General features: G+C 45.3%; 1 protein-coding gene across 1 annotated transcript in view; it reads right to left on the reverse strand.

The window, feature by feature from the left end:
• The window catches only part of LOC6596848 (basement membrane-specific heparan sulfate proteoglycan core protein), an 85,042-nt gene that overhangs the window by 43,124 nt on the left and 18,930 nt on the right, over positions 1–22,988 (reverse strand). The window contains exons 2-6 of the mRNA XM_026990148.1: positions 10,230–10,761; positions 10,003–10,171; positions 9,777–9,940; positions 8,879–9,160; positions 7,936–8,226 (exon numbers count right to left, since the gene is read on the reverse strand). Of these exons, the coding sequence (XP_026845949.1) occupies positions 7,936–8,226; positions 8,879–9,160; positions 9,777–9,940; positions 10,003–10,171; positions 10,230–10,761 (1,438 nt within the window). The remainder of the gene's footprint in view (positions 1–7,935; positions 8,227–8,878; positions 9,161–9,776; positions 9,941–10,002; positions 10,172–10,229; positions 10,762–22,988) is intronic.

Raw genomic sequence — 22,988 nt, forward strand, 5'->3', positions numbered from 1 at the left:
GGCCGATTTCGCATGTTGTCTAATGATGAGTTTTTGGTGCAGTCGCCGCCTGCCCAGAGTCATTAGGAACACAAATTGCTATTAAGTCCACTGTATCCTGCTAAACCATATTAACAGTCATTAAAATTAATGATGCATATTTCAAAACGCAGCAGCAGCCGCCGGGAAGCTCCATCAGCAGCGGCAGCGGTTGCAACAACTCCTTTGAGTCTGCAAGGCACTGCCTCATAACCGACTTTTGGGGCATAAAATAAAGGGGCTGCAAAAGCAAATGAAGGATTCCAATTTTTCTTTTCGACTCTGAAGTGCTAAATAGGATTCTTTCCTAAAGAAGTGCGGGAAATGGAAAAGAATTGCCTGTTAATGGAGACTGTTTTCTTCAATCTTAAACAGTAAAAATCATGAAAACTGCATTCAGTCTGCTGGCTTGTCTCTCAAAGTGCACTTCGAACTGCTTGAGTCCCTCCTTTTCACTTAAGTTCATGACAGACTGCAGTTTCACTTGGGAGTCAGTTGAATCTGCTTATATTCAGTGCTTTTAAGCACCTACCAGTGCTTTGATAACCGTAAGCCTTAAAGTCTAAGCAGCTTTGATAAGAACACCTATCGAACTGCTTGTTTCTCCCGTATTCTGTTCCTCCGCTTAGAACTGTATGCTTGAAAACTCAGATTAGACACACATTCATGTTCAGTGCTTCCCCAACTGTAGGCAAATAGTTAGAGCTGAATTAATTTTCCTTTCAAAGAGTACAGTGTAAGAGAATATCGCAAGTTCCCACCTTGAAAGCAGCGCATCAGAAACCTCTAGCGGGGAATGAGCAGACTCTTCTGTACTGCTTGAAAAAAAAAAACTGCTTCAAACACAGCAGCAGCCCATGAAAGACTGTAAGCGAATCTGTAGTTTCCTTTCTTTCTATTGGATCTTTCCATCTTTTCTTAACCTCGAAATCATCGGTTTACCTTCGCCATGAAACATTATTTTACCAGAATTCAACTTCGCTCCCAAGCGAAATTCAAATACTGTCGGAAAAAGCGCAAACGTCGACATTAAAGTCGCACACGTTTCCCACCAATGCGCAAGACGATTCCCGCGATACGATGCGATCCTGAAAACATTTCAATGAACACCATTCTGCAGACCCAAGCAAATTGTATTCGACAGCTGTCCGAAGACCCGAAAGATCCAATAGAACAGAAGCTCTGAGGAATCCAAGAGCCCGAAAACACTGAAGAAGCATTCCATGCACAGGCCACAAAATTCGGAGCAGCAGAGCACACATTTTGTTTGTTCTTTGCGATGGCAACGAAAATAGTCTCTTATTCGTATTCGTCCATATTTGGATGGATATTTTTGTCGTGCAGAGGGCAGGGAAATTTGTCAGCGATCACTTAGACACAGGGTCTAGTCACCTTACGGCCAACCACTCCCCCGTTGGCTATTTTTGGGGGGGCACATTCAACCGATGGAGATGGAGCTGCAGATGGGGAGAGAGGCGACACATCAGAGGTGCAATCAGTGTCAGGAATATTTAGCATTTCTCTGTGCCCTGCTTCCCTGTTTCCCCTATCTGTGCCCCTGCTTGTTTGTCTTGCGTGAGCGATCGAGATTTATTTGCTCAATCTCTCTTTACGTTTCCTATGCAGCCCTCACTTACTAACATATGTATATTTACGTATAGTACAGAAAGCCCAACCGATCTGACCCGATCCAAAGCCAAATCGACTTCTTGGATGGAGATTTATGGCCTGGCAACAGGCAAGAGACTCAACAAAACCAACAGCCACCACATCGAACCATCGAGTGGCAACCGCAGCAAGAACAAGCTCCGTAAGAACCACAAAATGTGGCAAGAAGTAAACCAGTATTAATCGGTGTGGGAAAACGAATAACGAGTGGCAAATAATTGGATGCCCTTTCATTAGGGAATGATAACACTCTCTGCTTTAGAGGAACAAACATCGTTTTTCTATTTTCCCATGTCTATGGAGTTCTACGAAATATCGGAGAATATCGTCGTATTTTTGGTGGTCAAAAACTTCAATATTTTCTCGGCTTTAGTTACATATTTCAAATATCGTTTTTTCAGAGTATAAGCACATTTCTGGGATGAGAACGCAATTACGGAATTATTCGAAGATTCGCTTGGAGTTGTCTGCTTCGGATGAAGCTGCTGCATGAGATCGGTTACAAGTTTTTAGCGGAATCAGCGTTTTGGCCTACAAATGATTTCAAAGAAAGGAAACTGAAACTTGCAGTCTTTTGAAAAACGAGAAGCGGTACAGAGTTTGGCAAAGTTTGAAGACAGCGCTAGACATTCAGAAAACTAACTCAAATTTCCCTTAGAGACAAATCTTTAATAATTTCAAGAGAAAATTGGATCATAAACATATGTATGCTGAAATATGGCACAGGTTTCTTTGTTTAAACTGATACAAATTTAACATTTTTGTGTGTTTTTAACCATTTTTATTGAAATGAGAAATAAAGCTTTGTTTTTTCTCATTGGAAAGGAAATATTTAATACTTTTAAACATATTAAGGAATTGGTAGGTGTTAATGGAAACTGATGTACAAAAATGTTGTAATAAACATTACATTGTTGTAAACTGATTCACAAAAATCAGAAAAAATTCGACTAAACATCCGGCTAGGAGGACCACTTTCTGTAACCAAGCGAATGCCTTATTCAAACCTTTAAACTTTCAATCAGTTTTGTGAAAAGGAATCTAACCTTCTTGCTCTCTGGAATTGCCGTGAATCGTTTTCGGGGGAATTCACGAAATCGCTTTCAAAAAACAAACATCGCCTGCTCTGGAATTCCAGCAGAGTCTGCATATGCAAAAAAAAGATAAGCAAATCTCTCCCCAGAGATTGTAGGAAGAAGAGCACACTCTCCCCACAACGGATTGCTAATCTGAGCGGAAAGGCCATAAAAAAACTTAAGCTCCAAAAAACGAGCGCCAGTGGAAAATAATTTGTCTCTCAAAATTGCACAATATGTAGGATTTCAGGATCCTTTCGCGGCTTGCAATGATCCAGCCACATAGAACAGCACTCCAAAAGCTGAACAGATATATTTGTTTGTTGTATATTTTCTGTTTTTCAGTTGTAGTTTAATTTTATACACAATTAAAAAAAAACAAATTAAAAACAAAAAAAAGTACAGGCGTACGCGGCACTTTATTGCGGTATGTTTTTGCTTACGAAAAATCGAATTGGAAATTTGGAAATTTGAAAACTGCAGTCACAGGACTGTGGACAGTGGACTGTGTGTATGTGTGGATGCCGATAGCTGGTGGGAGCCTGAAGCAGAAACACGCGCCAACGTAACGCACACGCAAACGCTTCACGTTGAACTGACGCTGCGGCGACGAGCCCCAGCAGGCGCAAGCTCCGCAGCGCTGCAGCGCGCGGCCCCAAAACGCTCGAGCAGCGTTGAGCAGGCGCCAACGCGACGCCGACGAAGCGACGACGATGCGACGACGATGCGACGACGATGACGACGAGGGCAATATAGCCGAACGAACGACTCACAAAGCCCTCGGACGAAGCGCACGAGGGACCACAGCCAACCAGGTGAGCTCTTGGCCCAGTCTGAGGCCACATGTTGCCAAAGGTTCGTGCTGCTTCGGAGAGTGTTGCCGGGCTTTCGATGTAATGTTGCTTGCAGCATGCTGCTGGGCCTTTTACTGATTTTCGTTCTCCGCGTCTGCGTGATGGGCTTAAGCCGCCCTATCCCCTCCCACCCCAGCACTGCACTGCTTTGCCTTGCACTGCTTATGGCATGATTCATTCACTCGTAAAGCAGTAATCTCACACCCACACACATTTGTCTAGAAGGAAACAGCAGCAGCGTCAACGGAAGTCGCGGCCACAGATTTTCACTTTTTTACCCACTCACACAAAGAAGCACTCACATGGAAAGCACTCATCAGACATGCACAGCCTCATGGGTGGTGGTGCCCATTGTTTGCTTTTATGATTTTTTATGATTTCATCATCATCCGCGCCAAAACAATGCAGCAAGGGTGTGCTCGACGGGGGCTAGATTTGTCGTTCAGTAAACAGGAAAGCAGCCAATATTCCCGTGGGACTGGGAAAACCAATTGTTTCTCGTAGAAAATCGCATAACATTGACGACATATTTATAGATTTATTTATCATCAAAACCCAAACAAATCCCAAGCTCAGTTATTCTGAGACACCTGTTCGATAAATAATGTAAAATTATCGGAATCTTTCCTGGCGAATATTCCTTGTGCTCGTATCATTCGCTTATGAGAAATTTGTGCAGTGTAGCAACGTCACTACTTTACACTGCTTAGCCATTTTGAGTCTTCTTGATTCTTGATTCCCATAGCTACATCAGCATCTGTATCTGATCCCACTTTTCTTTGCCTTTCCTTCCTGCCATTTCTACTACCATTTTTTCTTACAATTCCATGGTATCCTTGCGGTCTATTTGTCCCACTTTCGAGTGCATTTTTATTCTATATTTTGTGTTTTTGGCTTAATTTTCGCCCCTTTGTGGCGTTGGGTCGAGAAAAACAGGCGAAAGGAAAACTAAACTAAACTGAAAAACGAAGAGAGGGAAAAGGAAAAGCGAAAAGCGTTGGCTGGCAAATTCAATTTGCATACGAGGCACTCGCACTCCGCCATGTGGCCAGCATTTGGCACTTTCGTTGTCGGAGCATTGAAATCTGCAGCCATTTAACACAAGAGCCAGCCCCGTCGCGGCGACGATGGAGTTGCTAATTGACTCGACCCACCTGTGGGTGGTGTGGCATGGACTTTCAGAGGTGCTGCAGAGCTGGCTGCGCCAACTCCAAGTGTCTTTTGGCCAAAATTTAATCAAGCAATTCAATGCGACCGCAGAAAGCACAGAAACACACAGAAACACACAGAAAACATACAACGAGAGATATGTACATAGATGGAAAAAGCGCCATAAATATAACTTTGAATACCAAATTACAAAATGGGCAAAATATGCGATGGAGAGTCGACTCCGAAATGTAATTACATTACCCTTCCACCTCCCCCCCCTCCCCCCACCACCCGCCTTGCCGCATTTCGGTGGCAAGCATGAGTTTTGTTGTTTGCATAATCATAAAAAAAGAGCACACAACTTACACGCGGCTTCAAGTGCAAGCTGTGCACAGCATCCATTGACGCACTTTCAACAGAAATAGAAACACAGAACGAGAACCAGAACGAGAACCAGAACCAGAATCAGAATCAGAAACCAAACCGAAAAACAACCAAACCGACAATCATAAAAACATTGCGAAAGTTTCAAATATCAGAGAGCGACAACAAACGGAGCGGGCTCCCTATATATCGTAATGCTCTCGTGTTGCATCCACACATATCGTAAGAGTACTCGTTGCAGAACCGCACAACCACAGAGCCCCACAAGAATGAAGAGAGCATTAAAACACGAGACGAGCCGAAAGAGAGACCAATCAGAGTCTGAAATAAAAGATATATTAACCCAGATGCTTTATCCATTCGGTATGTTCGAATAAAATCCAATGCCACACAACAGTGCGAATGATTCATTCATCCATTCTTCGGGGACAAGTCTTGTGTTCATTCAAGGGATATGCGTGGCAGGAATGCGTGTTTGTCAAACTTCAAGCCGCATGAAGACCAATCTAACAAAATTATGTCTACCACTTGGACTAAAGTTTAACAGTTTAACTAAAGTTTTTTTGAACAGTTTTTGAGCTGGCTATAAAATAGCCAATGCTTCCAGGTCCCTCAAATCGCTATCCCCTGGAACCTAGAAGAAGGATCCGTATCTTCTCTGGATCTCCTGCGGCTCGAGGGTTCTAGAACCAACTAATTTCGTTTCACCAGAAACTCTCACCATTGAAGGAGAGGTGGAGCGAGGGCAAGTGTTGGAAATTCATTAAATTCCCAAGGACACAACTTTGGGCGGATTCCTTTTTTTTCGGCAAGAGACTCTCTCTCTATATGTGTGTTTGTGTGTGTGTTGGAGGAGGGGGGGAGGGCGACCTCTGACATTGCATTTAATCTCGTTGACAGCAGTTAACACGCCCCCAAGTAGTAAAAGCAGGGAAGCTGAAACTGAAGCTGGAGAGAGACCCCGAACAGGGAATAAGGACTCTACTCTCTGCTGCTCTGCTGCTCTGCTAAGGGGATGCTGATGGGGAGGATGGAGAGGATGCTGCTGCTCTTGGAGGATGTGTTGTGTGTGTTGCGTGTGGCACTGCTGCAAGCGGATTATTTAAGTTTATAATACGCTTAGGGGTAATTTTAATCTGTTGCAAATTGTTTTTGCTGTGTTGCAAGAACACAAACACAAAAACACACACACACAGACACCCAGCACACTCTATAAGAACCCTCTGCTGTTGCTGCTGTCAGGACACCAAATCACCATCTATAAAACATATTCTGATTTTTTTTTGTGGCGCTCTCTCTGTACTTTTGTGGCATATTTCATAGATACAATATTGTAATCTGAAGAGGGAGAAAGTGGGGGACCGTGTGGCGGGCGGACTAGGAATTGCGGTTGCTCTTTGGGGGGTTCTTTCGGGGGTTCTTTGGGGGCGGGCGAAAGTTGGTTTGTAATTTCACTTTTTTCGGTTAAAGGACTTGTTTCTGCTGCTGCCTGCCTTTGCGCTTCTAGTTTTGAGTTGTTTCAGTTGCAACTCACACAGCGAGCTCCCGGATGCGAATTGTTCAGGGTCAAGTAAATCGCGAGAGGCATGTGGCAGCGGAGGGATGGGGGCTTCCACATTCAGCTTAACGATGGAATGAAATACTCGCTACCCAAAAAACTTAATTGATATCCAAGACAGCGTAATCCTTGCAGCAGAATCAACTCGAAGGAAGGTCACATCAAATTAAAAGGAAAACACAGGGAATTCGACAGGAATATGGAAACAACAACATCACTGCGTAAAGGGTTCGTCTTTAGACAGCGAAAAGTTAAACCTAAACCTTATGATTTCACTGTTGTGTTGTTTCGAATGAATTCTCCTCTTTAGACAGTGCAAGGGTAAAGCTTAGGGAATGATACGAAGGAGCAAGAGCCGCGACTCTACATTTATACCCGATGCTCAGTGAGTATACCTCCCCTTGCCCCGATACGATACGCATTGAGTGTATACTCGTACCGAGTGTGCACTGGGTATACGCATCTACGCACTTATTTGAGGGAATTTCCCGTTAAATAGGTATGAAAGATGCAGAATTAATTAATGAAAAATTCACTAATTTTGCTTGAAATATAACACTCCAGTGCACAGAGCACAAGAATTTAAGGTAATTTACAAAGAAACAATATGTACATATTTATGTATGCACACATATGTGTACACACACACACACACACACACACACTCATAGGGGATTCTCAGACGCTGGAATGTGGCATTCGGCAGAGCACTCGTCCCCCGCCAGTGGTGCTGCATCCATCGAAAATCCATTAGAAAATCACCCAAAAATGCGAATATTCAACCCAATTCTCGATGATGGCGAAACTTAATTAAAGTCGAAAGAAAAAGGAAAAGGAGGAAAGGAGGGGAAGGGGAAGCGGAAGGGATACACTATTTCCACTCAATGGAAATATTCCGTTTATTGGGCCAATTAATATTTAATATTTGAAATGGATTTGTGCCATTTTGCATTTTGCCAGAGCATAATAATGCTTTGTGTAGTATATGGACTATTCGCTCGAATGATTTTCCGCGATTCTGGGATGAGATCAGCGAGTAGGTGTCCCAGCATAGTAGTCGTCGGAGATCACGCCATTCGCGGGGATGGGGATTAAACTTAAGAACTTAAGGTGATCGGATCACTTAATGGCAAACAATTTAAATGAAATATACGTTTGGCAAATGTAAGGCACAATAAAATCAAATAGAATAAAACAAAATAAAGTAAAATAAACATCCACTCACCCGGAGACCACACTTCATTTCGACCTGTATCTGGGTCTGGAGTTGCCTCTGGTTCTGGCTCTGGCTCTTGATCTGGTTGCGATACGGTTTCTCGATTCTCGGTATCTGAATCTTCTTCTGGTTCGCGATCGGCGGGTGCCCCGGACCCAGGGTTGGCGTCCGCGCCGCTGCTGTACGGCGGCGGCGGGCAGCCAGCTTCGTCGGTCTCATCCAGGCACTCGACTTGCCCGTTGCAGCGGTACGCGAGAGGCAGGCAGATGGAGTCGCATCTGAACTGATCTTCAGTGCAAACTAAGGCACACCAAAGAAGCGCAAATCAAAAGGGAAAATGTTCAAAATTAAAACAAAGCAATCACAAAAGCAACAAAATTAGTGGAATGAAGAATGAAAGAAGGTATCAGCGATCGGGGATCGACCATCACTGATCGGAACGAGCGACTAACGATCATTAATCGATAACTGATCATTCATATGTCGATAACAATTGGCAATAAATAATCAGTGATAATTCATCGACAAAACTTAGAGGCAAATAGTTGCACATAAATAACTATACCAAAAGAAGAAATTTGATACATAAATAAGCATATATTACTAATCGATAGCAAGAATCACAGTAAATTAACCGATAAATACGTTACAATAGTTGATGCGTAATCATTGATAGTTCATCCATAAGCATCCGAATGTAATAATCGATAAAAGTCAGCTTTCATTATTCGATTCATTGATAACAATCGGTGACTTTGCTTGCCATACAACGGATTATCGATCGTCAATCGCTGGTTAATGATAGAGGGTTGGGAGGGATGAAGGATCGGCCGATTCTACGACTATCTAGAGTTTTAGTATGCGATGAGAACGGTATATGCGGGATTAGAGATGCGCTGCGATACGATTCGATGACGATCGCTAGCTAATGAAGAAATCCTTCGACATTTACCCAGGCCAGGACTGGTAGCGATGTTGGTCTGGGGATAACAATCCTCCTCATCCTCGCCGTTCTGACAATTGAAGACGCCGTCGCATCGCATCTCGTCGCAGATGGTGGTTCCGGTAGTGCGGCAGATGAAGGTGGCATCGCCGCGACAGCCCAAGTCATCGCTGGGACCAGTGTTCCAGCTGTTGTGGCCGGAACCCTCGACATCGGGCTCTGACGTGGCAGTGGGTTCATGGGGAAGTGGATCCTCGTTGGGATCGCTGGGATCGCTGGGATCGGTGGGCTCTGTTTTTGTTCGGAAGTCACAAATTGAATTAGCAGTCGATAGACACATCAAGGTGGATCACATCATAGAAGACGAAAACGTAGACAAAGACAATTATAATAGAGTGGAAGCAGAAGCGGCAAGGCAAGTGGAAATAATGGAAATACTCCTCCTCATAGGGAGGCACAGAAACAATGAGGAGACACACACGAGAATGAGGCAGGGGGTTATTCGCACGTTAGTCTCAGAGTAGACTGCAGTTCTCCACACCGTTGTAGTATCTGCTGCAGGTGTCCTCCCATTCGTCCGAGTTGTCCTGACAATCCTGCCTGCCGTTGCACAGGTCGTAGCAATGGATCCGCTGGCCATCGGCGCAGTAAAAGTCCGCACCATCACACCCCGCCTTGAATGCTGGCGGAGATGCTGGCGTTTCCAGCGATGGTGGTGGCGGTGTCGTTGATGATGGGGGCGCTGGTGTTGGGGCTGCTGCCTGCCACATGGATTCTACATACAGAATTCAGGATTGAACGGGGTGGATGATTGACAGCAGCAGGGAGTAGCAGCAGCAGCAGCAGCAGCAGCAGTAGCAGCAGAAAAAGACTGGAGATTGAAGATCTAACACACACAGACACTTACCATGAACCTTCTCGAAGGAGAAGACATCATCCGCAAAGGCACCCAATCGTCCTAGTCTACTGTAGGTCGTCAACTGTTCACGCAGTTGGTCCTCGAACTCTGTGATGCGATTGGGCAGCTCCAGTTGGAGCATCACGTTCACCTTGAAGCCATCATCCGTTTGACTGCGAAAGGAAAGAGGACACTGATTAATGGACATCCTAGAGGGCTTATGGATGGGACTCACTCGACTCGCAGCAGGGTACTGCGGATGTCCAGCTCATCATCATCGACGGTGGTGACAAAGAACTTGCGGATCTCCTCCTCGAGCAGCTTCTGCAGATTGAGGAAGGCCTCGCTGTTCCTGTCCGCAAACTCGTCCGTGTAGGGCTCGGCAATGGTGAAATATGTGCGATCTGCAAGCCGGGTCAAGGATCAAAAAGGGATCAATGAGAGTACTACTTCTGGACTTACAGAAGCTCGTCTCCTCGTCGACATCGGGGGAGCTGCCCTCCGTTTCGTCGTACAGCTCAGAAGCGCGCTTTCGGGGTTCGGTGGCACGATTGTGCAGCTGCTGTTGGACTTGCTTCATCAGCACCTTCTGGCGCTCTTTCTGCTCCTGGAGCCGGTGCTTCTGGTCGAGCCTCGACCGCTCCCGCTCCTCCCTGGCCCTACGGCGACGCTCCTGCTGCCGCTCAATGATCCCGCGACGATTGCGGGTCTTTTCGGCGGCAGCAGCACCATCCCCGCCGAAGATGCGGGAGAGGGAGCGACGCACACGGTGCACGCCCTGGCTGAACCAGTTGCCCTCATCCTCGTCCGCCGCCTGCTGGACCTCGGCGAGGGGCAGGTCATCGTCCTCGAGGAGGCCCTCATCGTCGTCGTCCAGCAGGGAGTCGCCGCCGCCTCCATGAAGTGCCGCCGCCGAGCCCAACTTGCTGCTGGGCTGCAGGGATACCTCGTCGGCAAGGATAAAGTCCAGGTCATCGTCAAAGTTCGAGACTTGCTGTAAAGAAAAATGAAAAATGATGGAACCATTTTAAATAATCTTGAAGAAAATGTATTTAAAGGGGATTCATCGGACAAATACTCGCATATGGAAGTCGGTAATCGAAAGAAACTGGTTGATGGAGAACCCTTAAGAGAACGTGTGTTAGAATCTTTGGATCTGAGTATCGTAATAATCTAAAAGCTGATCAAATCCCTACCACCAAGGCCATTCCATACTAATCCTCAGGCAATCAACCGGAAACCCAGAGATTCAAGCAATGCAGAGAATTCTCTTCCGCTTTACCGAGATGGCAAGTGCTAAGGGAAAGCTCTGGCAATTATCTTACATTTAGTTGAAATATAGCATTTCTCTAGCATTTATTTTCCTCCATCGCACTGCTTTCCAGTTCCATTTCCCCCACTTAGCGTTCGCTTGTTTACGGCATTCGTGTTATGTTTTCCCCAACGAAAGCACAGCGCTCGGTCTGGTTGTGGTCTCCGCTAAGCAAATACACACCACCATGCGCTCAACAGTTTTAGAGCATCTACAGTTTTAAGCTGACACTCCACCATTTTACAAGTGACATTCCCTCGGCAGTTTGAGAGTGACCGTCACTAGAAAGCTTTTCACCACAGTGGAACCTCACTACAGCGACCACTTAACATAGGCTGGCAACAGAGTTCCCCACTGTTACTGCTACCGAATGGAGTGTTTCTGTTATCGACATCCAAACAGGTGATTTCCCCCTGCAAGGGGCTCAAAAGCTGCTTGCGATACGCCCCTCATACATATGTATGTATCTTTCAGTTGTTGCAGTTCCTTACAGATCTTTCTCTAAGATATCCCTTTCTTTATGCTTCAGTGAATGGCTTGAATTTTACCAAAAATTGATTAATCTTTATAATTTGTTGCTGTTTATAAACTTCAAAATCGTGTTATAATCTTACAATCTTAAGTAGCTCAGTCAAGCACCTCCTTTTAGACTTTCGTGGAGAGAAACTTTTTAAATTCACCTGGGTCAACTTCATTCTTTTTTTATATTTTAATGTGATTGATTGTCCTTGTACATTTTTAGCTTTAAATTTTAAAGATGTTGGAATGGTTCAGACTACGAATAATCGGGAATAATTATCTGCAATATTTATATTTTAAATACAAATAATTGTATTATATTTTAGCTGTCATCAATGAATACATCAGACTTTAAAGAAAATATATATTTTTTTAATTTTTGGCTTAAAATTCCGTACTTAATTATCATTAAACAACAAAATTTCAAAGGTATATCTTTATTATTTCAGAAGCAATGCCTTAAATTCGCCAGATAGGCTGTTTCGCCCACTGTGCGTCTGTCCGTCCCGATGAGCGCCTAGATCTCAGAGACCATAGGAGGACGAAAATCTAAACTGAAAACGCAGAACCATAGAGAATGCCCCTATCTAGCTGATCGCCGAACCCGGATCAGATCGGTTTATTATTAAGGCCAGAAGGAGAAAAGGAAACTGCAGTGGCTAAGCAATGCCTTCCAGCCGCTTACTCATTCCCTCTCTCTCACACACTCTCCGTCGTGCAGTGTGCGCCCTCTGGCGGAGGGGAGCCAAACTAACTGAGTATCGGGTATAAATGTTGAGTCGCGACTCTGGCTGCGACTCCCCACGTTCCCGCCCGTTCTAATTGAGAATAAATTCTTTTCTTGTCTATTATTTTCTTTTTGTTAATCGTTTACTCTATTTCTGGAGTATTTTTTGTGAGGGTTACGTATGACGCGTGGTGTGGCTGATAAGTGCACCGCTTGCCCCATGTGCAACATGTGAGTGTGTGCCCCAACAAGAAACGCCGCTTCCCGATCATATCTATCCACGAAATTGATGTTCGATGCTCTTCCTATTACCCATTCCCCTTTTGTTCCACCCACCCCTCGCTCCACACTTCCTCCCATGATGCAGTTCTCCCCCCGCCCCCTTCTGCCACTCTGGCTGTGTGGCGGGTGGGAAATACTGGAATGTGGGGCAAGTGTGCATGGGACAAGCACCTTCCACTTATCCCCTTATCGAATATGCTTTCATAAACTAGAAAGATAATGGAAGAGACATGACAAGAGCGGCACCAAGAGAAGAGAGTGATAGAGAGAGGACAACAAGAGAGGAAAGTAATTATACATATATCAGTTTTCATTTATTTTTGAACAGTTTATTAGACATTCCATACATGGAATCGGCTTCAAAAACAGTCGAAAATTAACTAAAAAGTAAGGAGAATTTTAGGTGCTGTCTGTTTTTAAAAGCCATCCAGTTGGAATGGTATTGCATTCCTCCTGCCTGTATGCCTGTGTATGCCACATCGAATACGCCTAGTCTCGATGTGTCTCTCTAAAAGAAAGTTACAGAGTCAGCCACGTTGTAAAACATATTTTCTTGACTAGCATCAAAAAGGCCAGAAGGCATTCTGCATCGATTTCGCTGTATAAATTCCCCATAAGCGAAAATACTGTTCGCTATGATCTGATTGACGGTCACACGTAAACGTTTGATGTAACGCAGCTGAGTTCCGTCCATTCATTCACAAATGAAGATCCTTAGAAGATCATTCAAGCACTGGAAGCAGGAGAGATCCCATCGAAATATCGTGTAGAAGGGCACCATATGGTGCATATATGCCTCTTGCCTCGTCTCCAAATGAAGACCCCCCACAAAAAGTATGTTCCCGTAAAAGTGTCGCCAAAAACTGTGACTGCAAACACTGGAAACCCCTCAAACGTTTCTTCAAACTTCAGAATATCTTTTACGGTTCCATTTCTCACTGTTCGAAAGAATCAAAGTTGAACAAACTTCCCTTCGGGTGAAGGAGATTGTTGTTTTGGTTTTGATTTCTGCTGTTGCTGTTTTGTCTGCCACATTTGGGGGCTGAGGCGGCATTGTCTGGCGGGGTGTCTGCCAACTGGCTTGCCGGGGGAAAGGGAATGGGAATCGGCCTTTTGTGTGCACCAAAGTCACGTGCCACAACACAAATTTGAAGTTTTTGTCGAGTTTTGGTGTTGTTTTTGCCCTCTCTCTTCCTGTTTTCGGGTGTGTGTCACACATAATAATAATGATAATAGTAATAATAGTAATAATATTGTGGCATCTTCGATGGCCACTTAAAGAGCGATTCAGAGTAGATTTTGTGGATTGAAAAATGCACTCTAACTGAAGTTCGATTGAGGTCTGATTTTGGAATGAAGTCTTAAGAAAATTCAAATGTTTTTCAACAATTTAAGCAGATCTCCCTTTCTTATTAGCCCCGATCTCACCATTCTTTGGCCACCAAATGGCAACTGATTTTCAGAGTCAACAGTCGGTCCGCCATCTGCATTGCTGTACGGGTGGAAAATCGGTCAAATTCCGTGCCACAACAGGGGGCATGAGGCTGAGATGAGGTGCCATTTGGTGGCAGTGCGGAATGGAACGCTTGACACAGATTCCGGACGGAATCTAGCGTTTATTGGGATTATTGCACAGGAGAGGTCGCCCCCCCCACACGGATCCGCTAATGCACACGAACCGCATGGCCGTTTGTGGCTCTCAAACTGTACCGCCCACGCGGCAAAATGATGCTGCAACTGCAACTGAATCTGCCTCAGAGTCTGCTCTAAAGAGGAGACGGCGGACAGTAATGAATTATTACGCATACGCACCGCAGAACAAACAAACAGAAGCAGAAACAGAAACAGAAAATATGTACATGCAACAGACAGGCAGAGAGAGAGACAGACAGGCAGACAGACAGACAGCCAGTACACAGAGTGAAAGATTTGTATTTTTATTTGTATTTATGAGGCGATGCGGCGATCCAATTAGATGACAACACGCAAGCCACTGCCAGCGCGACTGCGTGTGTCCTTGAACCCAATTTTGCCATGCAACGAATGAGGCATCTGCCAGATTTATAAGCAAGACGAAACAAATGCATGCCCCGAAACTTGTTGCACAGTGGAAGGGGTGTTGCGGCTAGAAGTGGGTCAGCGGTGGCAAGCAAAGGTGGCAAGCAGGCGCTCACCAAGGTCACACCCCGCGATCCCTTTTCGAGTGTGGCATCCGTCCATTGAACCCCCGAAAGCTGGACGAGAAATCATCGAAGTTTCCTTTTGTGATGTTTTCACCCTTTTTGCTTTGAGTCTGGAGTCCATTTCCTGTAAAGACACAAATTACAGAGGCCAGACGCCTCCTTCGCGACTCATAAATTCGACTGCCACATGTGGCTTCTTTTTTGGTGGGGTCTTGGGGCGGGTCTTGTTGCAAGCAATTTATTTTCATCAATGTTCGAAAATCGCAGACGAGCGAGAAATTCTCGTTAAATCGATCGCCGCACATCTGAGGAGGAGGAGGCGACACGACTCTGCCTGCCACACACAATTTGTGGCCACCAGGCACGGCACAGGCACTTGCCCCAGGACGTGGCAGGCCCTAAAACTATCACAAAACCACACACACAAAAAACGTACAAACAGAAGAGCAAATCAGAACGGAAAATAAAACAAATAATCAAAATGGGGAATGGAGGATGGAGGATAAGATACGTGAGACGAAGCAGGGTATACCCTTTAATGAGAGTAAGCGAGCGAAAGAGAGAAGGAATCCAATGACCCTTAGGTAAAGGGAGTCAAACTGGGAATCAAGGGAACAGAAACAGAAAGACCGAGAGGTACTGCTGCATGACACGTCTTGTTACGAAAAGAGTGGAATCTGTAGGGCGATATCTGCATCTGTTTCTGATGAGTATTTGTCATAATAACATCAATCACAACGGGAAATCCTAGCAGATCTTTCCACGGAAAATAAGAACTGATGAAAGAAAAGATGCATTGGTTTTGGGAACATAAGAGTAAGTCTTTCGGTTTGTTTTCAGTCATACTTTTCTATTTTTAATAATTTTTAATATTTTAGTGGATAGAATTTTTGCCCTTGAGTCTCTAAAGATCCATTAATCAATTGACAGATACGACCATAATATGTATATATAGACATACATATATAGACAAATCTATGCGACAGATAAATATCATGCAGCAGTGCCCATCGGTCGGTTGGCCATCAGACATTTTCCGCTACTGGTGATACAATGTGATGATGGAAATCCTTTTCCTTTGGATGATTTTCTTAGAAACCCGAGGACTCTATGCAGTGGCAAACTATGAAAGAGGGGTATCAAGAATTAGGCAGAACAGCAGACATGTGTGGCATGGAGCTAACTTTTGTGCTGTTGCCCACAATTATCACTGGCTGTAGGAGGCAGGAGGCGGAAGGCGGGAGCCAAGAGGCAGGAGAGAAGCAGGCAAAAGGAGGCAGGAAAAAAGGAAATTGAGGGTAAAAACATGTGAAAATTTGATTAAAAACTAGCTCCAAGGTAATTGCCCCAGCAGGGGCAGGGCAAACAGCAGGCATTCCCATTCACCTTCCCCTGTCTCTGCTCTCCGGCCGTGACGGGGGCTTTCTCTCACCCCTTAGACCCTGCCACATGGAGGGGTAGCATGATAGCTGCAGCTTAAATGTGCAGCAGAAACACACAGCACTGAAAATGACATCAAGTACAAGTATTTGGGTCTCTGGAGCAAGTGCAAAGCAATTGACGCCGCCACGTCGTTGCGTCTCCTCGAAGATTATGCGATTAGAGGTAGAGGCAGAGCAGCCGAGGAAAGGCAAAGGCCGCCCTCACCAGTCAAGTAAATTCCTAGTCCCCAGCAGCAGCCTCAGCAGCGGCAGCGAACGCGCTTGCAACGCCCGTCAATCATCATCAAACGCATCAGTGGCTGCTGCTGCATGGGGCATCAGCTGATGGGACCACTGGACGTTGCATCCGAGATCCAGAGAATCTCTGAATCGTCTGCGGGTCCAAAAGCCAGACTCCCCCGATCCACAGATGCCCAGATGGTGCTGTCCGTCTCCGTCTCAGTTTCAGTCTCAGCAGGAAATATTTAGCGCTCGACGAGGCTTTATTATACCCGGTACTCAAAGAGTATGGGGGTATACGCTCAGAGAGTATATATATTCGATTTGTGACGAAAGTGGATGTGTGCCACACCAAGAAGGAAGCGTTTTCGACCCGAGAAAACGAAAAACGCAGAATCACAGAGAATGACCATATCTACCAGACCACAGAATCCGAATCAGGTCGGATCAGCCAGAAGGAACAAATGAAACTGCAGGGGCTACGCAACGACTTCCACACGCTTGCTTATTCGCTCTCTTCACCGTGCAGTGTGTGCCCTCTGGCGGAGGGGAGCGAATAGAAAAAAAGAGACAGAAGTAAGAAAAAAGATCAATTCCTCCAAGCCTGATTTCTATGTAATTTTTCTTGCCAGAAACTCTGTTCGTCCCTTTTGTAAATTACGTAAATCATAAGCTCAAACCGAAGCTATATACCCACTGAGTACCGGGTATAGAATAGAGCCGCGGCCCTTGCCGCTATCCACAGCGGTCCCGCTCGCTTTTGTTTCTGTTTCTGCTTCTGCTCGGCTACTGTGCCACAATTTGTTGTGCCTTAATTAAACTGCAGTACGTTTTGCAGCAATTGCTTTGATTTAATTAGTTTTTCGCATATACAAGATCTCATATTAGCGAATGGAAATGGAATGCGATTGCGAATTCGCATTCTCTTTACCTCCCACGCCCACGGCTCTGTCATTTGGCATTTGCATACGACATTCATTTGGATCTCCCATTTCCCAATCCACCATCTTTCTGTTTGATTTTTGTATTACTTTTTGACGGCTTGGAAGATGACCATCCAATCTCTTAAAGAATCATCTGTAATATCCTGGTTATAATTATTACCATAACTTTTGACTACTTCCGATCTATTTTCATTCATGTCGAAACGCTTTTGTCGAGGCAAACATAATGCAGGCCATTAAATCAGCAGTTTTCAGCGATGACACTCACAAAATCGATATATTTTTGCTAAGTATTTAATCGTACAAAATCTTTTATTGATTAATGGGAACATTTTCACCGCGAAGCAGCTAGGTATCTAGGTATTCCAGATAGTTGTCCTCTACACAAATGTTTTAAAGGCTTCAAAAAACATATATTTTAAATACAAGCCCAAACAAAAAACAATAAATATTCAGTCCTTTAGTTTAAAAAGCAAGAAACAAAGCAGTGTTTATGCCATTCCATTGCGACACTCATTCAATGGACAAAGCAAAGTTTCCCGGGGAAACTTTTCAATAGTCAACCGCCCCTCCCCCTTCCCTTCCCTTTCCCCTACCCATACCCATTCGAGTGGCGTTAATTGGCCTTTGACCTGCCAGACAACGATCCGCATATGAATCCTTTCGCAGTGGCGAGGAAATTAAATTCCACGAAACAATGACCGAAGGAGCGAGGATATGAGCGGGTTACAAATCAGTGGACACTGCCGCCTGCTTGAGCCCTGAGACGTGCAACACTCTGCCCCCAAGTCAATGCTCAGGATTCAGGATTCCGGATTCCGGATACAGCATTCTGGTTTGACAATGTATTGTTGATGTGTTGTTTATGGCAGAGCATCGCAGTCTCTGGTTGTTTTGGCTGCAGACTCATTTAAATGTTGAACCTTCCTGCTGCAAGGTTAGCACACGTCCGTGGCATCAGCCCCCATCACCAGCCCAACACCCAGCGGGAGAGCTGCTGGAGAGCGTGTCAAAAAAGGAACAAGTTGAAGCGTGGAGTATCCTCTGCGGCGCTCTCAGCGTAGAATGTACCCTGGATAGGTAGGGAACATGGCACTTAATAGAAGTATTCCTTTTTATTTTAGAAGAATAGTGGCGGTACACACTGGCGATCTGTCTGAGATCTAGGCTTCAATTGGGAGGGATGGTGTGACATGGATATACTGTATATACCATCTAATGCTACCTAATAATGCTAATCGAGAATACATTTACATGTACGTGTATGTGTGTGTATTGAATCCAATCCAAAAACCTCTTCTGTTCTTATGCCCGACACTCAAAGGGTACGGGATTATGCCCCTCACAACGTATCACGACTTTCCCGGTCGCTATTGCAATAGGCATACGATTGGTGGGACTTTTGATAGACAATACACATCCATTACTTCACTGAATGCTAGACCTGTTTCTGGAATCAATCGCTAGTTCCCTGTTTTGTACATATGTATGCCTATGTGGCCCTTGGTCGGGCATACCCTTCTGGCACTGTCCTTCGGAGTGTCGGCGGGGCATCATCGTGATATGCCAGCAGCACCAGCAGCACGCTTTGGCGACTGTTGATCCTGGGCGCTTTGATGTCTCACTGGCACTGGCACTGGCACTCTTCTTCTATCGTGGCTTCCCGCTGCTTGCTTTCTCGCTCTGTCCTGCTGTCATTGCTCTGCCTGTCGCTCCCGCTCCTTCAGCCCTCCGCTGCCTACGCCGCTGCTGGCCTGCTTGGGGATGCGGCTCACGTTTTGGCAATTTCTCATAAAACAAACGACCATTAACGCCTTTAAGTTGTCGGCAGAGTTTTTTTTCCGGGGGAGCTCTCTTCTGCCGTCACTTTCTGCTGCCCCCCCCCCCCCCCCCCCCCCCCCCCACCTTCTGTCATCACTCTCTCTTGCTTCCCTGCCAGCCTGTTCTGCTGCTCCTGCTCCTGCTGCTGCCTTTGCGGTTGAGCCTCTGTTGGCGCTGGCAGCGTTTTGTCCTGCTCTGAGCCTCTGCTGTCCATCCCCCGCCCTTTGAGCGAGGAGGAGGAGTGGCTGTGGTTCGTGTCTCATATTAAGTTGTCAGCCGTCTTGAGCTACTCTCCCCGCATCCCCTCTCCCGCCACCCACTGCCACGCTCCCCCGTCCTTCAAGCAGCAGCAGCAGAAAAAGTGCAGTTTTTTGATGCTCTGCTGTGGCGTCGCTGCTTTGGTCCCTAAGCCCCGTTTAATGGGCAAATTTTGTGCCTGCCTTAGCGGTGGAGAGAGTGGGAGAGGGAGTGGAGAGGAGTGCATGAAACTATCGATGCTGCTGCTCCCTGTCGCTCGTTCCACTCTCTTTTGAGACACAACAAAGCCAATTTGCGTTCGTAATTTGTGGCACTTAGAAGCTACGTGACAATGATGAGGGTGCCTCACACACATTCCCTGCCGCACTGCCGCACAGCCACTGCCACAGCTGCCTCTGCCTGTCTTCAGGTGCCTTTTGTTGTCATTTGTCTGCATTAGTTGGAGGGGAGGAGGGAGAGGAGAAAGACAGCGGGAGCAGTCCATCAATTTGCATTATTCTTTCACCTGAAAAAGTGGACGAGAGATCTCCCCTCGACCCCCACCATTCCCCCTGCCGGCACTGCCCCCGCCCCCTCTTTCGTTGCACAATTATTGCGCTTAATTAATGTTTCTAATTAACTTACAAATTTCCTTATCAAAATTGCCTACTACAATTCCAGTCATTACAAATTTTGAGCATAATGCGAGAGGAGTGGAGTGGAGAGGAGTGTTGTGGAGGGGAAGGGCAGGAGGGCGAGTGGGACGGAAGTTAGTAGCCTAATTTCAGGTCCATGCCGTCCCCCATTTAGTGGATTGATGGCGGATGCTGCGGGGTGTACAGGATTAGGTGTATGTCCGAAGACTTTTTGGGGATTTCCGTTTGAATTGTTCATGGAGTCCCCATCATTATTTTAGCTAGTATTTGGTATTTTTCAGCATTTTTCTGTACTTATTTTGTTTAGTACTTTCAACTATACAGTATTTTTGTAGCATATTTTGTTTAAGCTTTTATTTTAGTATTTTTATCTGTGAACCCAGTATTTATTGTGGTATTTTTACTTGCAACATATTCCGCTATGAAATCGGTATTTTATTTAGTATATTTTTTAGAAAATTATCAGTATATTTGTAGTATTGGGTGGACCCGAGATGGGGGTTGCCGCACGAGGGTTGCCCCTTCTAATCTATGATTATTTATTCAATTGTCGTTTAGTTTTCGATCTCGATCGAAGGGTTTCTTTTGAATTTCTTGAGAATTTCGATCGTTAGACTTAGTAGTCCCTGATCCTTTCCCCTTAAAGTATTCCATGCGCAAGAGGGTCGGTACCTTGAAATTCGATCATCGTTTATCAGCACTTGCATTATTCAAATCCAAATTCGGGCTGTTATGCTACGATCGTTTTTATTTCCCAGTTTCTGTTTTGAGATTTTCCGCGCTTCGCGGGAATCACATTCAGAGCACATTATTATGGCCATTACTCGTATGATTGTTGCTTGAGACTTTTATGAGCCATGATTTTTGGGTTTTTCCGCTTTCCTCTTTTCCCGTATAGTACTTCTGATTCTGCCTCTGCTCCTGCATCTGCCTCCTTCTACGCTTTTTATTTGCTTGCTTTTATGGTTTTTCGCACATTTGTACATATTTTGTAGTGGTAATCGTTTTGGTTTTTGGTTTCCTGAGGCTTTTATGCTCGTGTTTTCAGTTTTATGGCCACGTGTCGTGTGTCCTAACCCCTGCTCACCCCTGAGTGGTGCATCGTTCGGTGGCATATTTATAGAGATGATTTCAGAGCCCAAGAAAAGTGCAGCAGCAGCCAGCCTTCCGTTCCCAAGAAGAACGTTCCATAATTCTATTGATTCTATTGAAACTGTTCTAAATCTTTATATTGGAATCTGTGCAAATTGTCAATAAATCGATACCCTCACTAATGAAGTCATTATGGATTTTCCGAGCAGTTTGTCAAGGTGATAAACTCAGAAGAAACTGCTACTAACAAAGGAATTTACTGGAGCAGCGATCTTGAGCCTGGACCACGTTGAATGAGGACAGAAAGTAAATTGTGAGAGCAACAAGTTTTTGTAGAACGTTAGAATCCATTGATTCCATCCTACTATAAGCACTTCTTCTTGCTCAACCCAAGTGGGAATGCAGGCTAATGGATCCTCAGATATATCGTTCGAGTACTAACTTTATTCCCCGAATAATCCCTGCTTTATGCTATCCCATGCATATTCTATGCGAATCTCCAGAGACCGAATGTTCCCACCATTTGATTCGATTCTGTTTCTCCTTCTCCGCAGTGTTGCCCTTTGGATCGCCAGCGATCGACCCTCCGGCGCTGGTGGGCTATAGCTATAGCTATCGATCGTTTTAGTTTAGAGTCCCAATGGCCTCAATTTCTGATATATGTATGTATTTACTCGTATGTTTTGTTGATTATGAAAGAACCGCAAGCGAAATAATGCCTATAGCATTTCTATAGATGTGGTATGTGGCATGTGGATTGGTGGATTCGGTGGCCGCATTTTTCGTGTGTGTAGTTTGAGGAAGTGAATTCGAATTTCAATGACTTGAACTTCTATAAAAAGCATTTACGCAATTTTGTTGTTCTGTTTCTTCAGCTTCTTCTTCTTTTCAGTTTCTTTTGGGCTTCAGCTGTTGGTTCTTTCTGTCACTCTTCTGTTTCAGTGCGTTTTTATGATATGCTATGGGCAACGCGGGTTCTACTGTTATTTATAGACCCATGCGGCCGATAAGAAGTCTTCGATTTGTAGTTCTCTCTCTGTTTCGCCTTTCTTCGTTCATTGATTAAGTTTTTATTGAAGCCCTGACATCCGGAGGAGCAGGCGTGTGGGGTGGCATTCATATTTGTTGAGGGTCGCCGCCTAATGAGGCCTATGGGATGTGGGGTGTGGGGTGTGCGATGTGGCTGTTGCCGCTCGGCGCATGGTGATGATGATGCTGCCACTCTCCTGTTTTGTAACCCGATCTCAATTAGAAGAAGCAACCACAGCCACTGCCTTCGTTTCGTATCTGCCACACACAACATTTCTGGCTTCCTGTTGCCGTTGCCGCTGCCGCTGCCGCTATTGCTGCTGCCTCTGCTGGGGAGCTTCTTGCAGCAACATTTTATTTTCTGACCAGGAATCTCTCTCTGTGCGGCAGCAGAAGTTAAAGTTTCTCATCAGGAATATTTCTGTGGCCACCACCGACGACCGTGTGTGTTCCGTTTCGTTTCGTTTCGTTTCGTTCGGTTTTAATTTATCTAAAACTTTTGGCTGCTGCTGCTTCTGCCGCATGCCTCAACCTTTTTGGTCACCCCCACCTCTTGGCCACCGACGGCGCCGCAATTTGCAATTTGACCTTTTAACCCTTTGTTGCGGACCTCGAACACCAGGGAGGGCGAGAAACAGAGAGAGAGAGAGACACAGACACAAAGTTTGGGAAGCGACCTTGTAACCACAGCAACAACACCAGCAGCAGAAGCCCGGCAGTAAATGGGGGGAAGAGTGGTGGGGAGCCACGCGATGGAT

Source organism: Drosophila persimilis, unplaced genomic scaffold (genome assembly GCF_003286085.1).
Source record: "Drosophila persimilis strain 14011-0111.01,24,50 unplaced genomic scaffold, DperRS2 tig00000520-arrow-pilon, whole genome shotgun sequence".
NCBI classification, from domain to species: Eukaryota; Metazoa; Arthropoda; class Insecta; order Diptera; family Drosophilidae; genus Drosophila; species Drosophila persimilis.